The following is an 18,009-nucleotide window of genomic DNA, read 5'->3' as shown; positions in this document are numbered from 1 at the left end:
AAGACTCCTGCTCACGGGCCCCTCCTGGTTTGGGTCTGGCTTTGAATTGAGAGGCTTGTGGAAGGGGTTCTGGAGGGTCCCACACAAGTGACTGCACTACGGGTCCCTTAAAAGCCAGAGGGATATTCGGTGTTCATGTCTCAGGAATGTGAGGTCTGGCTGTGACCAAGGAAACCTGATTCTGAACCCACCCCACAAGTCCTTGATGCTGATGTCACAATGGGACTCCAGGGGGGCCGAGTGCTCCTCCCGGGGGCCGGACGGCTGGCGCTGGGCATCTGGGTCCCGGGAGGCTGAGCCCTGGCCAGCCCCCAAGCAGCTCCATGCAGGTTCCCTGAGAGGAAGCAGAGTCTCCCTGGCTGAGCTGCCAGGCCACAGGCGAGTCCGCCCCACATCCTTCCATTCCCGTGGGAACAGAGAGGGTGCCCTGTGGTGACATTTTCACAGCTCCTCTGCGTGTGGTGAGTGGAAAAGGGGGCAAAAGGAAGAGGGCAGTACAGGGGCACTGGGGTGGTCTTGGGGAGGTGCAGATACTTGGACAGGCCTGTGTCCGGCTCGCCCCTGCGTCCAGGCACCCCTCCCCCCCCCCCCCCCCCACCCAGCTCAAAGGTCACCTGGTGGCAGAGAGCACAGCCGTGGGAAGGCCGCTGGGGTGCAATCAGCTGCTGGCACGGAGAAGGGCTCCCAGGGAGGGCAGCTGACGGGGCGAGTGTCAGCTGGGGAGCTTGCACAGCCCCGTACAGAAAATGAAAGAATGGTGGGGTGGGGTTTCTAGACCATATGCGGGCACAGAGTCTTCCCCAGGTCACCCGGCACTGCTCCTCTGTCCAGGGCTTGAGGCGGTTTGGATCTGGGGTCCCAGCCCTTGTGTGGAGACCAGGAGGTCTCTTCCAGGAGGAACAGGGCAGATGCCCCTCAGGGGTCTCTTCTGACAGGCTGTGGCTGCAGGTTTGAGGGTGGGCCCGTCCTGTTTCACTAAGCAAACAACTTGACTCTTAACATCTGTAATCACTCCCTCACCACCACCCAGACCAAGGAACCGTGCATCTCCAGGGGCCCAGAAGCCTCCTGCAGGCCCCTCTTGGACATCACCATCCTCAGACGGAAGGACTCTTCTGATACAGCATCACCTTACCCGAGTCATTTGTCAACGTTTTGAGAATCCTGTGTTGCTCTTTCGGAGGCTCAAGAATTAAGTAATCCCCCCAACGTCATATGGTTATGAACTGGAGCAGGATTCAAACTCAAGACTCTCCCAACCCCTCCTAATCCTCCCATCTCCTGGCCCAGGGCCCCGAAAGATGGTTGGAGACTCCGGTTCCCATCCAGCGCACTGGGGGGCAGGGAGCCCTTGCCGGAGTTCTCTGCATCCCCTGGGGAGCTGTTTTTTCTGTCAGCGGCTGCCCAGGTTCCCAGGACAGCTCCTGGCCAGATGGGGAGAAGCAGCAGCAGCCGGCCATCCTGTGCCCAAGGTGCGCGAGGGGAGCAAGATGCAGAAAGGTAAGACTCTCATGTGGAAAGCGTTGCTTCACATGAACATTATGACAGAACAGTATGATCTGTTATGACAGAGCTTGTCTGTGTACAACATATTTCAATGGTGCACTACCCCTGGGAGAAAGATGATGTTTTCCCCATTTGACAAATGAGTAAACCAAGGCACAGGGTAGGTAACACGTTCAAGGTCAAATTACAAAGCCAGGATTCAATCCCATGTCTTGCCATTCTGCCTCTTGAGGGCATTTTGTATCTATCCATCTGTTTCTGACCATCAGGTAAGACAGGTGAGCTGTTATGTGGCCAAAAATAAGAATATCGGGGTGCTTGGGTGGCTTAGTCAGTTAAGCGTCCAACTCTTGATCTCAGCTCAGGCCTTGATCTCAGGATCTTGAGTTTAAGCCCTGCACTGGGCTCCGTGCTGGGCACGGAGCCAACTTGAAAAAGAATAAAAAATTGTCAATAGATACAGAAGTTATACAAAGGAACCAAAAGAAAATTCCAGCACTGCAAGGTGCAATAACTAAAATGAAAAATCCCCTAGGGGAGTTCAAAAACACATTTAAAGCAGAAGAAAGAATCAATGAATTTAAAGATAGGACAATTGAAACTGAGAAAAAAAGTGCACAGAACCAGAGTCCCATGGGACACCATTAAATAGAAAAACATAGATGGTGGGAATCCCAAAAGAACAGAGAGTAAGAAAGGAGTCAAAAGAATATTTGAAGAAACAATGACCAAAAACCTTCTCAGTTTGATGAAAGATATGAATCTACAACTATAAGAAGTTGGATAAATTCCAGATAGAACACATTCAAGGACATACCAAAGAATCTTGAAAGCAGCAAGAGAGGTGACTTTTCTCATACAAGGAATCCACAGAAGATGAGCAGATTCCTCATCAGACCTTGAAGGTCAGAAAGCAGAGGGTTGATTTATTCAAATTGATGAAAGAAGGTGCCAGAATTCTATATCCAGCAAAATTGCTCTTCAAAAGTGAGGGAGTTTGTTACCAACAGAACTGCTTTACAAACAATGCTAAAGGAGGCCCTTCCATTTGAGATGAAAGGATACAGTAAGTCAAAGCTGTAAGCAGAAATCAGACTCTCCAGTAAAAGTAAATACATGGGCAGTTATAAAAGCTATTATTATAATTTCGGTTTGTTAAGTCCACTTATTTTCTACAGGATTTAAAAGGCACATGCATTACAAAACCTAACTATAAACAGATGTAATTTGTGACATCAGTAACAGAAGGGGGAGACGGAGCCATTCAGGATCAGGGAGTTTTATGTGCTATTTAAGTTGGCATAAATTAGGTTGTTGTAACATTAGGATGTTAAGTGTCATCCCTGTGGTAACCACGAAGAAAATATCTATAGAATATACACAAAAGGAAATGAGAAGAGAATCAAAATGTCACTATAAAAAATCAAATGCAAAAGGCAGCAGTGGAGGAAGTGAGGGACAAAAAAAGCCATAAGGCACGTAAAAAACAATAAAATGGAAGAAACAAGTTCTTTCTTAGGAGTAACTAAATGCAAATGTATTCAACTCTCTAATCAAAAGGCAGAGATTGAAGATGGCCAAGTAGGAAGCTCCAGGCCTGTGCTACCCCCATGGAAACATTGAAAATAAATACATAAAAGGACCTACAGACTAAAATAACTATGGGACCTCTGGAAATCATTCCAAAATCTACAGCAACCAGGCGAACGCCCAATCGAGAAAAAGCCATGGTCAAAATGGTAGGGGATTTTGTGGCAGTTTTACTTGCCTTTGCCTCAACCCTTCCTGGCACGACAATGTGTGATTGGGAGGAAGCAGCCTCCTCCTGGCTTCCTCCCTTGTGCTGGAAGGAGGAGAGCAGAACTCATTGGCAATGTTCTGACCTGTCTGTGGACTGCCCAGGGGACTGGGGTTTCTGTTGTGCCTGACTTGGAGCTCAGACAGGGAAAGATGACCCATGGAGGGCTGGGGCACGCTCTCATGGGCAGAAGAATACAGTAACATCTAAGGTTCTGAGAAGAAGCTGGGGGGAGACTCTGGAAAATTAAGACTTTTGAAAAGCAGCCAGGTATACAGGCTGGGGATTGGAGGAAGTACAGGCCCAGGCGTAACACGTGCCCATAAAAGACCCAAGACTTAAGCCATTACCCTGGGTTGATCACAAGTCTTAGAACACACCCTGCAATTTAGTGAAGGTCTCCTGCCATTGTGCAAAGACTGGGCAGACAGGGCTGTTTTTTTCAAATGACTACTTTTCAACAAAGATCTCAAGGCATACAAAGAGACGGGAAAACAGGGCACAAAGAAACAAAATCTTTATCTCCAGAAACCACACAAACCATCCCTGAAGAAACATAGGTATCCGACTTACTAGAAAAGACTTCAACCAAATAACTGTTAAATATGCTCAAAGAGCTAAAGGAAATCAAAAAACTGATATATGGACAAAATGAGAATATCAAAAAGTTATGTATGTTATTAAGGGGCTCCTGAGTGGCTCAGTTGGTTGAGCATCTGATTCTTGATTCCAGCTCGGATCATGATCCCAGAATTGTGGGATTGAGCCCTGCATCAGGCTCTGTGCAGGGCATGGAACCGGCTGAGGATTCTCTCTCAAAATAAAATATAAAATTAAAATTAAAATTAAATTAATAAAATCTTTTAAAAAATTCTGGAGCTGAAAAAATACAATAAAGGGATTCAACAGCAGACCTGAATAGTGAAAAGAATCTGTGAACCCAAAGACAGGTCATCTGAAATCACTGAAACAGAGGAGCAAAAAGGAAAAAAAAGTGAAGCAGGCCTAAGGGACTTATGGGACACCACCACACAGACAAACATATGCACTCTTGGACTCCCAAAAGGAGAAGGAGAGAGAAAGGGGCAGAGAACTTATCTGAAGAGGTAATGGACAAAAATTTCTCAAATTTGAGTAAAGAAATTAATATACAACTTGAAGAAACTCAACAGACTTCGACAGATAAATCCTGAGACACGCACAGCAAACACTGAAAGACAGGAGGGCAAAATGGAAATTTTACATTACAGTAATCGGACTCTAGAACAACCAGGTAGGTCAGTAAGGAAAGAGAGGACTTGAACAACACAACAGACCAACTGGACGTAACCAACATATATACAACATCCAACAACAGCAAAATATGCATTTCCCTCAAGTGCACGTGGAACATTCTCCATAATAAATGACATTCTGTGAGGCCACGAACCAAGTTTCAAAAAATTTAAAAAGACAAAGCATATAAAATATTTGCTCTTCCCACAATGTACTGAAGCTAGAAACCAATAACGGAAGGAAAATTCATAAGTATGTGAAAGCCAAGCAATAAATACATCGCAAGGGAAATTAGAACCCATCTTGAGACAAATGACTGTGAAAACACAGCATACCCGAACTGAAAACAGTGCTAAGAAGGAAACTTAGAGCCATAAATGCTTACATTAAAAAAGAAGAAGGGCCTTAAATCAACAACTTACTTTATCCCTTATGGAACTTGGAAAAGGAGGAAGGCTAAGCTCAAAGCCAGCAGTAGGAAGGAAACAACATTACAGCAGAGAGAAAATAGAGAACAGAAAACAATAGAGAAAGCCAATATAAAGCCAAGAGGCGGTTCTTCCAAAAAAACAAAAACAAAAAAACGACACAATGGCAAACCTTTAGCTAGATGCCTGCAGTGGGAGAAGAGGACAAGGACTCAATGACACAAGAGGGCATCTTACTGCAAATTTACAGAAATAAGGGTTATAACAGAGCTCTGTGAATAACTATATGCCAACAAAATGGTTAACCTAGAAGAAATGGACAAATTTCTAGAAACACACAACCTACGGAGACTAAATCATGAAGACATATCAAGTCTGGATAGACCTATAACTAGTAAGGAGATTGAATCAGTAATCAAATACCTCCCGACAAAGAAAAGCCCAGGACCCAATGGCCTCATCAGCGAATTCTACCGGACATTTAAGGAATCAACACCAGTCTTCCTCATACTCTTCCAAAAAAAGGAGGGAATGCTTCCTAACTCATTCTAGAAGGCCGGCATCACCCTGATACCAAAGCTAGATGAAGACACTACAAGAAAACTATTGGTCAGTATCCCTCATGAATATGGATGCAAAAAATCCCCAACAAAACATGAGCAAGTCGAATCCAACAATAGAATAAAAGTTTTATACACATCATGACAAAAGAGGATTCCTAGGATGCAAGAATCACTCAGTATACACAAATCGATTTAATACTCCATATTAACAGAACGGAAGGGAAAGTAAATACTCTCAACTGACACAGCAAAACCACTTGACAAAATTCAATACCTTTTCATGTTAAAAACACCCAACAAACTAGCAATACTAGGAAAATAACTCAACACGATGAAAACCGTATATGAAAAATCACACAGCTAACATCATACTCAAAGGTGAAAGACTGACAGTTTTTCCTTTAAGGTCAGGACAAGACCAGATGTCTACTCACATTGCCTCTATTCAAGATAGTACTGGAAGTGCTGGCCAGAACAATTAGGCAAGAAAAAGAAAGAAAAGGCATCCAAATTCAAATGGAAGAAATAAAACTGTTTGCAAACAATGCAATCTTATATGTAGACAACATTAAGATTACACACACATCATTAAATTAGCAAAGCTGAAGCCTAGAAAGCCAACACACCAAAATCAGTTGTGTTTCTAGACACTAACAATGAAGAATCTGGAAAGAAAATTAACAATTCCATTTAAAATAGCATCAAAAAGAATGCAATACTTAGGAATAAACTTAACCAAGGAGGCTAAAGACTTACGCACTGAGAGCTGCGGAACACTGCTGAGAGAAATCCAAGACCGCAAAGATGTTACTCTGTAATGCCTTTTCTGGGTATCATGGCTGGGTCAAGTCAACAAAGAAAATGATCCCACCAAGTGTCCATCAAATCAACGGAAAAACACAATGTGGTACATTCCTACAGTGGCATGCCATTCAGCCATAAAAAGGAGTGAATTTTGATAGATGCTTCAACATGGGTAGACCTTGAAAATGTTACGCTAAGTGAAATAAGACACGGAAAGACCAATATTTTATGATTCTACTTACATGAAGTACCTAGAATAGGCAGGTTCACAGAGACCAAGTAGGACAGGTGTCGGGGGAAGGAGGAGCAGCAGTTACTGGTTAGTGGGTCTAGGTTCTAGTTTGGGAGGATGAAAAAGTTTGGGTACATTGGCAGTGATACAATATTGTGAGTGTTTTAATGCCACCGAGGTAGACCTTAACCAGTGGATACACTGACAGATACTACGTGTAGCTTACCACAATAAAAATATCCAAAAAAGAAAAATAAAAATGCAAACCAACAAACATGACCAGCATGTGAGGAACCAGTCAACAGCTTCAAAAACTTCTCGATCCCACAAGTTTCTGCTTTTGGTAGAGCACTTTCAACTGCCTGCCGTGTTTTTTCGGTTCCTTCTACAATTCTGAAGTCTGTCCTTTTTCCCTAGAAGGCCCTTGTCAGTATTTCAAGCCATTGACTTTCTTTTTTGCGGGACTGGAGAGAAAAAAAAGGAATCTCATCTCCACACCAAAGTATCAGACGCCAAAAAAATGTAAAGTCGTGAGTTTATTGCATATGTAACAAAATGAACCTGACCTCCTGGGTCCAGCCTGCTGTACAATCACTGTTTGTTTTTGTGTTTCCAGCTGGTTCCATAACCACATTAAATAGAACTAGTATTTCTTTAAATACTTTTGATTTTGACATAAAACGGAACATTAGTGTACAATTTTCACAAAATAAATCAGCAATAAAAACAGTGGGAAGAATAACAAGGATAGCAGCAATACTTAAAAACAAGACATTACAAAATAAATTAAAAAATACATTATAAAGTGGTTGAGAAACAAAAATAAACAAATTTTAAAAATTCATACTATGTTTCGGGAGGGCTGCCGTGCGGCACGCGCCTGGCTGCGGACGGGGCCGGGGGGACGGGGCGGGTTCTCTGCGGAAGGCCACTCCTGACAGCTCAGGGTGGAGGACCCCCTCACCTGAATTGGGACCACGCGGCCGAGCAAGCTTGGGGAGCACGGGACTCCTGGCGGGCAGAGTCTCCCCTCGGGGAGAGCTGCCCTGACTATGTCCCCCAAGCAGCCCCTTTGTTTCTCCTTCCTACAGCGCTGGCAGAGCGGTGGTTTGCTGCATCCCTGAGGGTCGGCTGATGACCGCTGGTGAGGGCAAGCCTGCAAGTCGGGCCCCTGAAGCATCTGGGCCAAGGGGTAGGAAGGGGACGGCGGGGGCGGGGGATGTTGGGGATCACCAAGGGCCACAAACGAGAGCTCGTGGGAACAGGGTCCACGTGGACCCAAAGTGGAGTCATCGGGAGCTTTTACCCACTGTCTGCCACACTGCTCTTTCCGTGGTTCAAAAGGCCTAATCCAAGGTTCTAGAAGTGCAATGCTACTGACGGGCCTGTCTGGCGAGAGTAAACCAGGGCTCTGGAAAGTTCTGCTCTTTCAGGCCCCACTGTAACACACAGCTGACGAGGACGACTGGTGAGGGAGGAAAGCCCCGCCTTACAGGCCAGTCCCGTCTGCTGGGCCCACGCCTGACACCCGCGGGCAGCATGGGGCTGGCAGGCGCGGGTTCTAAGGACTGTTCCTCCCGACAGCAGGAAGATCGTCTTACAGGAGCCACGTGCCACAGTCCCGCTAGACCCTCGTCTCCCCGCTCATTCCTGCAGCTCTGAGCCAAACCACAGGAACAATCCGTGGTTCCCCCACTCGGTCTGGATGTGCCCTCAGCTCTCCGTGGAGGTCTCCTCCTCACACTGGGGGGTTGAGGGGCACCTTCGAGAGGAGGCCTCTGTGGGGGAAGGGCCATAGCCGACATTTCCTTACTCTAGCAGAGGAAGGTTACGAGGGAGGACTAGAGAGTCAGGGGGAGCCAGCTTCTAGAACGCCCTCTGAAGGACGATGGTAAACGAGCGAGACTCGGGGTAAGCCTGACGAGGGCAAGGCAGAACTTCTGACAGTCCAAGCCCATGATACGGCCTGGACTTCCTGAACGGATTTAATCTCTCCTCTGCAGCAGTCACCCTTGACATCTCTCTACCCTGGCACCTCCTCCGTAAGCGGCCAGACGCGCGCTCTCTCACAGCTCTTGGAACCCACAGCCGCTAGCCCACGGCCCACCGAACCAGGCGAACTTCTTGTTCCGAGGGAGGGTCTATCTCTCCCAGGGGTTCCCGAGCTCCCGCACGGCAGCCACAGAATGCTTCGGGGCAAGCCGAAGAACCACACGGCAAGACCCACAAGGGTGAGCTCGCCTCCAAACCCACCTAGCTCCGGAGGTATCCGTGACAAAAAGAGAGTCACCCGAAAGCCTTCCAGACCCACCTCAGACCTGCAGCTGGATCCCAACGCTTAACTCCGAAACCAACGGCAGACTTCCAACAGTGAAATGTCTTCCTGATGAATTACCCGGCATTTGCCCCCCACCCCCCCACCCCCCCACCAAACAAAACAACAACAAAAAACCAAACAGGACGATTGGCTGCTGCCCTTCACGGAAGTTCATCGCAAATCAAACCACCTTGTTCAAATACTGTTGAACTTCTGTGCAAATTGGAAAACGGTGTTGGAAACTCAGGGTCCAGGCTTGCTTTGGCCTTGCTCGTCACGTGAGGACGTCTGGGCGAGCGAACTGAGTAGTAGTGATTGTTCGCGTCTCCACCCGACACTCGGGAAACGAGCAGAATGAGCCAGGGTGAAGGGTCCCCTCCACCGACAGGTTTGCGTTCGTGCCCTACTCTTCGTAAAACCGTAACTCGGGGTGGATTTAAGTCAGTGGGGTGGCCCGTTCCCTCTCTCCCTGTGAGGCTACTTTGCACCAAGCCAGCAGCTACAACAGCAGAATTCTGTTAGTTCAGCTCTTAGCAACTTCCGCACAACACTTGGTTAGTATTCAAGTGACCCAGCCGACCCTCATCGACATACACGTGGTGGGGGAGCCGCAGCCCGGGACTGGCCGCATGGATCTGAGGCTGGTTTGGTGTGTTCTTTTATAAGCTCTGTTACGTGGTATTTTCACTGGAAAAATATCTCAAGCTAGATAGATAATGTGGCAAAAGGGACTCTTAAAAGGAAAGATCATTTTTCTCTATGCAAGTTTTTTCAGCCAGGATCCCCTGAAAAATACCCCAGGCCTCCAGCAAAAGCTGCCCCAGTTCCTTTACTTTTCCAAAAGGGAAGCACACTTTGGATGCAAGCTTCCTGCTGGGGCAGAATTCCAATGGACAATACGGTTATTTTTCAGTTAGAAATTAATCTGCTTCCCAGAGCAGGCTGCTAGGGTGTGACTGGAATTTGAGCTGCAGAACTTGAAAAGGGACCTCAGGACTGTCTGGAGACAGAAGAGCTACCGGTTACAAACCCTCAGTAAGCCAAGCTCAGTTCCAGAACTTGTGGGTCGATCCTCCTATAAAGACCACAGGGCAGTGAGCCTATCACCAACCATGTGGGTTACAGTCGCTGCAGGGTATCCTGTGTGACCGAAGCCAAATGCTAAACCTGGCTGCATTTTATTGGATGGGCGATGGAAGGGGGGGGGGGGGGGTAGGGGGCGGGGATCACTGTCAGAAAGGAGGAAAATATGGGTGGGAGCCGCCAACCAAAGTCCCCCCACCCCCCTCGCTCCCCCAACGAAAAGGAGGGGAGAAAACCCTTTCCCTCGGGTCATCTAGGGTTCCCGGGCCTCAGCCAGCTTCGCAGGAGGCGCACAGAAAGCTTGCTTTTGGTCTGGTGGTCGTGAGCTAGAATCTGTTGCCTTTGGTTGCTCTCTTCATTCCACGGCAAACCCGCAAGTCTCCTCCACGGCCGTCAAAAGCTTCTCGTAGAGCTTCTCGTACGACTCGTAAGGTGGAATGTCGATCCGATTAAAGCTGGAAGAGGACAAAAGAGCGACAGAGTCACTGCTGGGGCCATCTGGACCTAGGCCCTGGTTCGAGGACAAGGGCAGGCGGGAGCAGAGCATTCAGGGCCTCGAGCTAGCAGCGTGTGAGTATACAGGCGGATGGGGCCAAGCATCTCATCGCCCAGCTGGGGTGGGGGGGTACAGGCAAGTTTTCCACTCCCCCCTCGTGCTTTTCTGTTTCGAAAGCAAAGATTTTTCATGGAACACAGAACAAAATAAGTCCTAAGATCTTGAAAGCCAAAATTAAACCGATTACTATGTCCTGGTTATATCAGGACAAAGATCCTTCCTGATGCAGTGGTGGTTGTCTTCTTCGCACGTGGACCACCGTAATCCAGACTGGCCGACTGTCAGATCACCGCTGACAATCCACTGCCTGTCTGTGTAATCCTCCGTGACTTGACCTGAGACCAAATGGGGCAGTCTGGGATGTTTCCTGCAGAAACAAACTATTATCTCAAAACTAGTAAAACGTCAAATCTCTGATAGGAGGAGATGAATCAACATTTCCCTGGAGAAATTCTAGTGTTGTATTAAAAAAAAAAAAAAGAAAGAAAGAAAAGGCATCCTTTAAGAAGGATATCCTCTCCTAATAAGTCAAAACATAGAAAATTCTGACCGAGATCGTGACCTACTGAATTACTAGCAGTCAAGCAGTTAAGGATGGTTTTTGTCAAGAAAGAACTGGGCTAAACCGTGTGATAGTTTTTTTCTTGAAGCTGGGACTTCAGCATCTGAGGACAGTTCTCACATCCATTTTATTCTAAACGTTCCACTATGAAAGGGCAGAGTCCTAGGGAAGAAAGCGGCTGCCGTGGGTCAACACGATGCTGTGTCTGTAACGGCCACGCGGGGCTGGGCGCCACAGCCTCGGTAGGGCCTTGGCCATGTAAGCACTTGAACCCACACCCCTGGGTTCCCAATCAGGAAGCTTCTGTTGCAATGTTACACATCTCTATGGCAAGGAACCGGCTCTCGCGAACTAGACACGCTGGTCTTTTTGATACGTGGTTTCTGAGACAAAGCGTACGTAAGTGACTTGATTTTTAAACCGCAAGGGAAAATCATCTGCTACAGGTATGAGTGATGTTAAAATTTAGGAAAGTTAAGAAGTTTTCAATGTGCAAGATGCACCCATCACCAAGTTCCAAGAAGGAAAACACAGGAAGCAAAGACTGGGAACTCCGGATTGAAAATGACAGCTCCCCCGCAGGGAGGTACGTGTGTGCACACGCGCGGCCCAGCAAAGGCAAGGCTGGAGCTGCCGAGTGCCAGCCGCCGTTAATCACATCTCACGACAAAACCGGTTTCACGAAAGAGACTTCTGATAACCCTCCTGTGACACACTGCCAAGCACTCATCCCACCTGACACTGGTTCCACGGCCAGGTGTCCTGGGGCGCAGGTAAAGGAAGCACGGGGAGTCATGCGCGGGGTGGCAGGCACAGGGACAGGCTCCCCGCGATGCCACAGCGAGGTCCTTACCAGGTGTGGGCCTTCGGAAGGTTGTCTGTGTTGGCATCAATCAGGTGGATGGTGAAGAGCCGGGGCCCTGCCGCGCCTGTAGAACCTTACGAGACAACATTCTAGTTAATGCACTTCAGAGGCGGGCCCCGGGCCCCACTGCCAACCACACCCTCGGCCCGATGCCCGGGCAGGTCGTCCTGCCGGACGGTCATGGGCTTCACGCGGCGGCATAGCCTGCACCTGGGTTAGGACACGCTGACCGTCCAGCGACCTATCCCAGCCATTCTAGAAAATCGCAGGGGCAGAGACGCGTGAGAGCTCTCCTCCTGGACCCTGGCCGTGGGCCCACTCGAGTGGGGATATTTGAAGGACAAAATCCTTAAATCACCAGTGACGGTTTTTCTTTTTTTTTAAACAAAATGTTTAGCAAGTGGGCCCGCCCCTGGCAGAGGACAGCAGGGTTATGACAAAAGCACGATACACGGTCATGAATCCCCCAGGCGGAGGGACGGTGGGAAAAGAAAAAGACACAAACACCTAGGACAACAGCCCAGGGGGATGGAAGTAGCTTCTGTCACTCAAAGAAGTCCTTCAAATCTGGAAAAGTCTACAGGGAATGTTCTCTACATGAAATACACCTGCTATCTCTAGGAACATGCAAAGGTCCATCTGCTACATTTTAACATACTAACATTCTTCACCTTTTTCCTTCTGGCTCTCAGGGTTACCAAAATCTGGATATCAGGTTTTTTATCAGCGTCGGAAGGGACCAGAGAGGGGATAGGTACCTACACCAGACAGCGGAGCCTCTCAGGCAGTGCCTCTGCATAGAGGAGGAAACCGAGGCTCAGGAAGGACCCCTGGAGCTCATGACCAACACGGCAGCAGGAGACTCCATCTCCTGGCACTCAGGCCGGGCCGCTCTCACCTCAGGGCTGCAGTGAGACGGCTGCTACCAGAAGACTCAGGAACGAATCCATGGTGTACTTTAGAACCTCTAATTTCTTTCCCCAAAGCCTTGCTGCTATTTGTACCCTCCCTCTGTCCCCCGGTTCTGTAGGGGTGGGGGAGGGACCGGCTCCATGGGGTTCTTTTTCGCTCAGGTCTCGCCCAACTCAGCCCTGGGCGGGCACCAGGCTGGCCAGCACCCGCCACAGCTGCGCGCCCCAGATGACGCCCCGCCTGCTGGGCACGTGGCCTGCAGGGACACCGAGAAAGGTGGGTTTGACAGGAAGCTGGGCTTTGTTGTGCTGAGATTCTCGCCCCCTTTGCGTCTACAGGTATTTCCTCTCAGCTTGGGCAGAGGCTAGCACCCCCGGAGCACTGTTGGCCCGGAGCACTGGGGGACCGGCAGAGAGAATGGCAACAAGAGGGCCCCCGGGGGTGGGGGTGGCCGCGGCCCCCAGCGTTCGCTACGAGAAAACACAGGCCGCGCCACTTCCTAGGAGACGTTTCAGGAAAATACCACCACGGCGGTCCAGCTCTTCCTGCCGTGGCCTGGCAGGGGACGTGCCTGGCGGAGACGCGTGGGGCCAGGAGCCCCGCCTCCACATCAGTCACCTTGCAAAGCCTTGAAGCCTTGGAGAGGGACCCGAGTGGACCCGGTCACGAACTGCAGCAGCCTGGCCCTCCTCTCCTCATCGAAGGTCTCCACGGCCTGCCAGAACCAGCGGACGATGTTGCTGTCGGCCACACAGTGCTTCAGCCGAGTGTTGGACTTCCAGTCGCTCACGTCGATCTTATCCAGGCCGCCTATGATCAGCTGCGAAGGCGTTTAGAGGCAAGTTATTTCTCAGATGTACAGACCGGGTCATGGCAGCCTCCCAGCTTCCCAGCGTCTGAAAGGAGGGAATTCGTGGCGTCCGAATAAACTAGCCAGAGACTCCGACAAGCGGAGAGGGAGACGGGCCCACGCTCCCAACAGCGCCTTTTCTTACAACCAGGTCTGCTCTCCTCATCCGCGAGGAGTCAGTACCAAAGGGCCGACCGGCGAGACTGAAGGGGCTGACTGTAAAATGGGGCCACCTCCCCGGGACCCCAGGGGCCATCACAGCAGGGCTGGGAGGGGAGTGGTGTGCGAGTTTCTGCACCGGGTGGGCGGCCCACCCAGAGCTGCTGCCCGCCCACGGAGGCGCCTCGCTGCGGCAGAAAGACAAGGATTTCAAAGCCGTGAGCCACTTGGCACGGACGTGGGTAAGGGATGAATGAGTCTCTATGTTCACACACGCGAAGCGGGACACGAGAAGACAATAACACTTTGTGCGGAGTCTAATAATAGCTAGAACAGAAACACAAAGTTGACGTGGTGGGAGAATCTGGTTATACTCGAGAGAATTTCCTCGATCCGAGGTAAATACGTGGGAGGGGTTTGGAAACCGCCACAGCTGGAGATCTTGAACATGAGGATAAGCCACAGGACACCCCGAACAATGTCCGGAGAATGATCTGGACTCGTTGCTGCCAAGCAGACACCTGTCCTTGTCATAAACAGGCTCAGACGCCCTCGACACCCCGCTCGCTCTAGGCCTGCTAGTCGGGAGCCCCGACAAACCCCCGGCCTTGCCGCGGGGACAGACAAGCCTCATTCTGCAGGCAGGTTGTAAAACAAGAAAACACCGATCTCATTTGCGCCCTTTAATGCCTCCTTGGCTGGGCCCGGTGAGCACGTACCTCTAGTTCCTTCTGGTCAAACGGCTTCAGTAAGTGTTGAGGAATGAGTTCATTAAACCCCTTCTGAAGAGCCAAGAACTGGGCTTCAATCCCCCGCATGAACCTCCAATTTACATACAACCTGAGAAACAAATTCACAAGTTGGAGGCAGCATCAAATGGTTCATGAAACAAAAAAAGTTTTCTCCACAGAAGGTTCTGACACCTGAACCTGGCAGCCTGCCTGCCGGGCCTCCCCTTGGGGCGGGAGGCAGGGGCGGAGGTGGGGGCAGAGGGGACAAAACCCCCACCGGCCGACGTTGCCTAGCCTCAGTATCAGGTTAAAAATAAGTCAGCACAGGCCCTTACACATGCTGATGCTTCGCTAAAAATAGCTGTAGGAATTAACCTGACCTGTTAGAGCAAGCACCATAACTGAAAAGTAGACCTGAAAATAACACACAGGATACGTGAGAACACGCGCCAGTCTGGCAGCCTCCGCACACGCACACGCCCGCATGCTTCCAATTCCCCAGTGCGAGCGACTGGCCGTTTATTTGCCTGAAGAGGTAGGCGCCTGGGCGGCTCAGCTGGTTAAGGGTCCGACTCTTGATTTCAGCTCAGGACACCATCTTAGGGTTTGTGGGATCGAGCCCCACGTCAGACTCTGCACCGACAGCGCGGAGCCTGCTTGGGATTCTGTCTCTTCTCGCTCTGCCCGACCCCTGTCTGCTGTCTCTCTATCTCAAAATAAACATTAAAGAAAAAAAGAAGAACAAACTACTGTGGAGTAGACTTCCTCGAGACTGATCTCAAGGAAACTTCTAGGCTTCTATTCTGTCCTGCGTTCACCACCTTCACACCCAGAATTGGGAGGTCACCTGCAATCCCTTCCCCAGCTTGGGCTCTGGAGTCATTATCCTCCCTTCAACGGGCCGGCTCCGGTGGCACTAGGGGCGCCTCTGTGCACAGCCCCCACCACTGAACCCGACCGTGGCTGAAAGTCTGTTCTGTTCCTGGGATTCTGGTCACAGGTGCCGGCAGGGAAGGGAAGCCTCAAACAGCCAAGGAGCCTCGACAACCTAAATGTGAACCCAGCCTTGCCCAGATGGTCCCAGGCACCTGGATGTCCCCGCTGGCAACCTCCAAGGTTCCCCAGAACATTACCGGACATATTCTTTCTTGTTGTCCTCTGTGACAGGAACGTTGCGACCATTGGGTTTCAGTTCATGCTGAAGAATCCTCCCGAAAGCATTGTGTTCCACACAGAAAGTGTGGTCTAGCACAGGGGTGATATCGTTCTCTCTGTTGAAGTTAAGACACAAGATGGATGTCAGACCTCTGCCAGCATGCAGCAGCGAACAGAACCTTAGACGGAACATTCCGGGAGAAAGACGGCACTTCCTGTCCATCACCCCAGAGCTGCGGGGGGGGGGGGGGGGGGGGGGGGGCGGGTGGAGAGGAAAACCTAGGGCCCAGAGCACGTGTGAGGGCAGGGGTGCGGGTACTGAAGGGGTACCACAGCTCCACTCTGCATGTGCCCGGACTCCGGGCTCCCTCATTCATAGGGAGGTGATGGTAGCTCTCTCGTTCTGGGATTTTATGAGACACGGCGGCCTGACTGCCTTGTAAACTGAGTCTCCGAACAGAAGGATTCACGAAGAGGAAACGGGGTCAAAGGAAAAGCAACCTGCAGAAGACACACCTAGAAAACACTCGCAACCCCTCCTTTAAGGCAGCCATTCCAAATGCATCCATTCAAACAAAGTAGCCCTTGGAAGTTCAAGTGGACTCCTCCGCCCCCCGCATTTGCTGAGACGCAAGCAGAGTAAACGATTTTGTACAGGATGGAGGCCCTAACCCCCCCGGACTACCCATTTCCAGCCGGGGCACGTGAAGTGAGGCCGACCGGCGCTTGGGGTGCAGCTGGCCCCAGCTCCCCCTCTCGCTCTCCCCCTGCAGAGCCTGGATCTCTCCCTCTGTGAAATCGGCTCGTTCACAAGGACCCACAACCCCCGCGGTTACCACGTGACTGTGCCGACAGCTTCCAAGAGAGTTCTAGGATAATTCTAAAACAAAGTCGACTAAATATAGTTTTTCCTGATACTTTCTCTTACTACCAAATACTCTGCCACTAATTTTGTGTTGGGTGCTTTCCCTCTCGAGATTCACTGGAGAGTCCAAAACAAAACCCGCCACCCACCTATCAGGCCTGGGGATTAATTTTGTGGCCAGACCTTAATAATTTGAGGAAGAAATTAGTCTATGAAGTGAAACTGGCCAAACGTCATGAAGGAAGAAAGTCAACTGAGTATTTCTTGTTAAATCCACTTTTATGTTTTTGGCTGTAAAACAGCATTTTCTTTACTTCTCTTTCCTGACTTCACACCCATCCCTCGAAAACATTCACATGCACGCACACACGCACACAAAACAATTGTATTTGGTGGACAGTAAGATGGGTGAGGCATTTTCCATTAACTGAACAGTGAGTCGGTACTTACAGAATCCACACTAAGCTCTTATGGAGTTCTGGGTCCACCGACTCCAAATCAGAGAGCTGGATGGGTTTCCCCAGTAGCTGCTTATAGAAGGGAACCGTGAAGCCCCCGTTTATGTAGTGTCCGTGGAATACGGCGAGACCCATGATCCGACCCACAAAATGGAAATAAGACAGATGGTCCTGTAGGGGGCACCAGAGAACACATTTATTAGAAAAATGACCAGCCAGGGTGGATACCTTGTGCTTTCTCCAAGCTTCTTGGGAGACCTGTCCCATGGGCAACCCAACACTGACTCAGTTGCTCACAGGTTGTGCTCACGATCAAAGGAAAGAAGGCTAGTTAGGTAGTCAAAATTCAGAGCATGCATTTTGTATAGATCATCTGAACATTTTACATGCCCTTCGTTCAAACATGGCCTCAGAACTGCTACATCATTTGTGGTACTCAGCCTAAAAGGAAAATGCAGAACTCTTCGCTCAAAAATTAAGAATTTCAACATGGCAGCCACAGAGAATCAAACCAACACAGGCGCTTCTAAGTGCCAGGCGCCCAGGAGGCCGGCCCCCCGTTTTCCCCACTGCACTACAAACAGAGCAGGGGGCAATTCTCCCTGAGTCCCAGGAGAAAGCAGAAGAGAAGAAAATCCAAAGGAAATAAAAAACCAAAGAGGAACATAGAGGAAAATAATGGACAACCCAAGTAACAGAATCATTCTAAAACCAGAGCTGTTCTGGTTTTTAACTGGGGAACCTCACATCTCTGCTTTCCAGGTGGAATTATAAGCAGAATTAATGAAAACCCCATTTCCCTTTCCTGCTCTACCTTTCAGTGTCTATTTACCAGAGACTGAGTAAGTCCACAATGGATAAACCAAGGACTGACACTGGACCTGGAAATC

At 49.6% G+C, this 18,009-nt stretch overlaps 1 protein-coding gene and 1 long non-coding RNA gene across 7 annotated transcripts in view; one reads left to right on the top strand and one right to left on the bottom strand.

Moving 5' to 3' along the window:
* The first annotated feature begins 227 nt into the window (after positions 1-227).
* LOC109251229 (uncharacterized) overlaps positions 228-18,009 on the top strand; it is a 38,479-nt gene continuing 20,697 nt past the window's right edge. The window contains exons 1-2 of the long non-coding RNA XR_002073418.2: positions 228-461; positions 1,031-1,500. This is a non-coding gene — a long non-coding RNA (uncharacterized LOC109251229). The remainder of the gene's footprint in view (positions 462-1,030; positions 1,501-18,009) is intronic.
* The window catches only part of SMURF1 (SMAD specific E3 ubiquitin protein ligase 1), a 108,987-nt gene continuing 98,102 nt past the window's right edge, over positions 7,125-18,009 (bottom strand). For 5 of the 6 annotated variants that reach the window (XM_053894090.1, XM_053894087.1, XM_053894091.1 and 2 more), the window contains 6 exons: positions 17,112-17,290; positions 15,775-15,912; positions 14,630-14,750; positions 13,520-13,721; positions 11,978-12,062; positions 7,125-10,461 (listed from right to left, as the gene is read on the bottom strand). In XM_053894090.1, coding sequence (XP_053750065.1) covers positions 10,362-10,461; positions 11,978-12,062; positions 13,520-13,721; positions 14,630-14,750; positions 15,775-15,912; positions 17,112-17,290 — 825 coding nt within the window. In that variant the 3' untranslated portion in view covers positions 7,125-10,361. The remainder of the gene's footprint in view (positions 10,462-11,977; positions 12,063-13,519; positions 13,722-14,629; positions 14,751-15,774; positions 15,913-17,111; positions 17,291-18,009) is intronic. The other variant, XM_053894092.1, reaches the window with a different exon arrangement.

This window comes from Panthera pardus, unplaced genomic scaffold (assembly GCF_024362965.1).
Source record: "Panthera pardus isolate Hobbes unplaced genomic scaffold, ASM2436296v1 HiC_scaffold_4, whole genome shotgun sequence".
In the NCBI taxonomy this organism is placed as follows: Eukaryota; Metazoa; Chordata; class Mammalia; order Carnivora; family Felidae; genus Panthera; species Panthera pardus.
The sequence above is the reverse complement of the archived record's forward strand: the minus strand, read 5'-3'. Positions and strand labels throughout refer to the sequence as shown.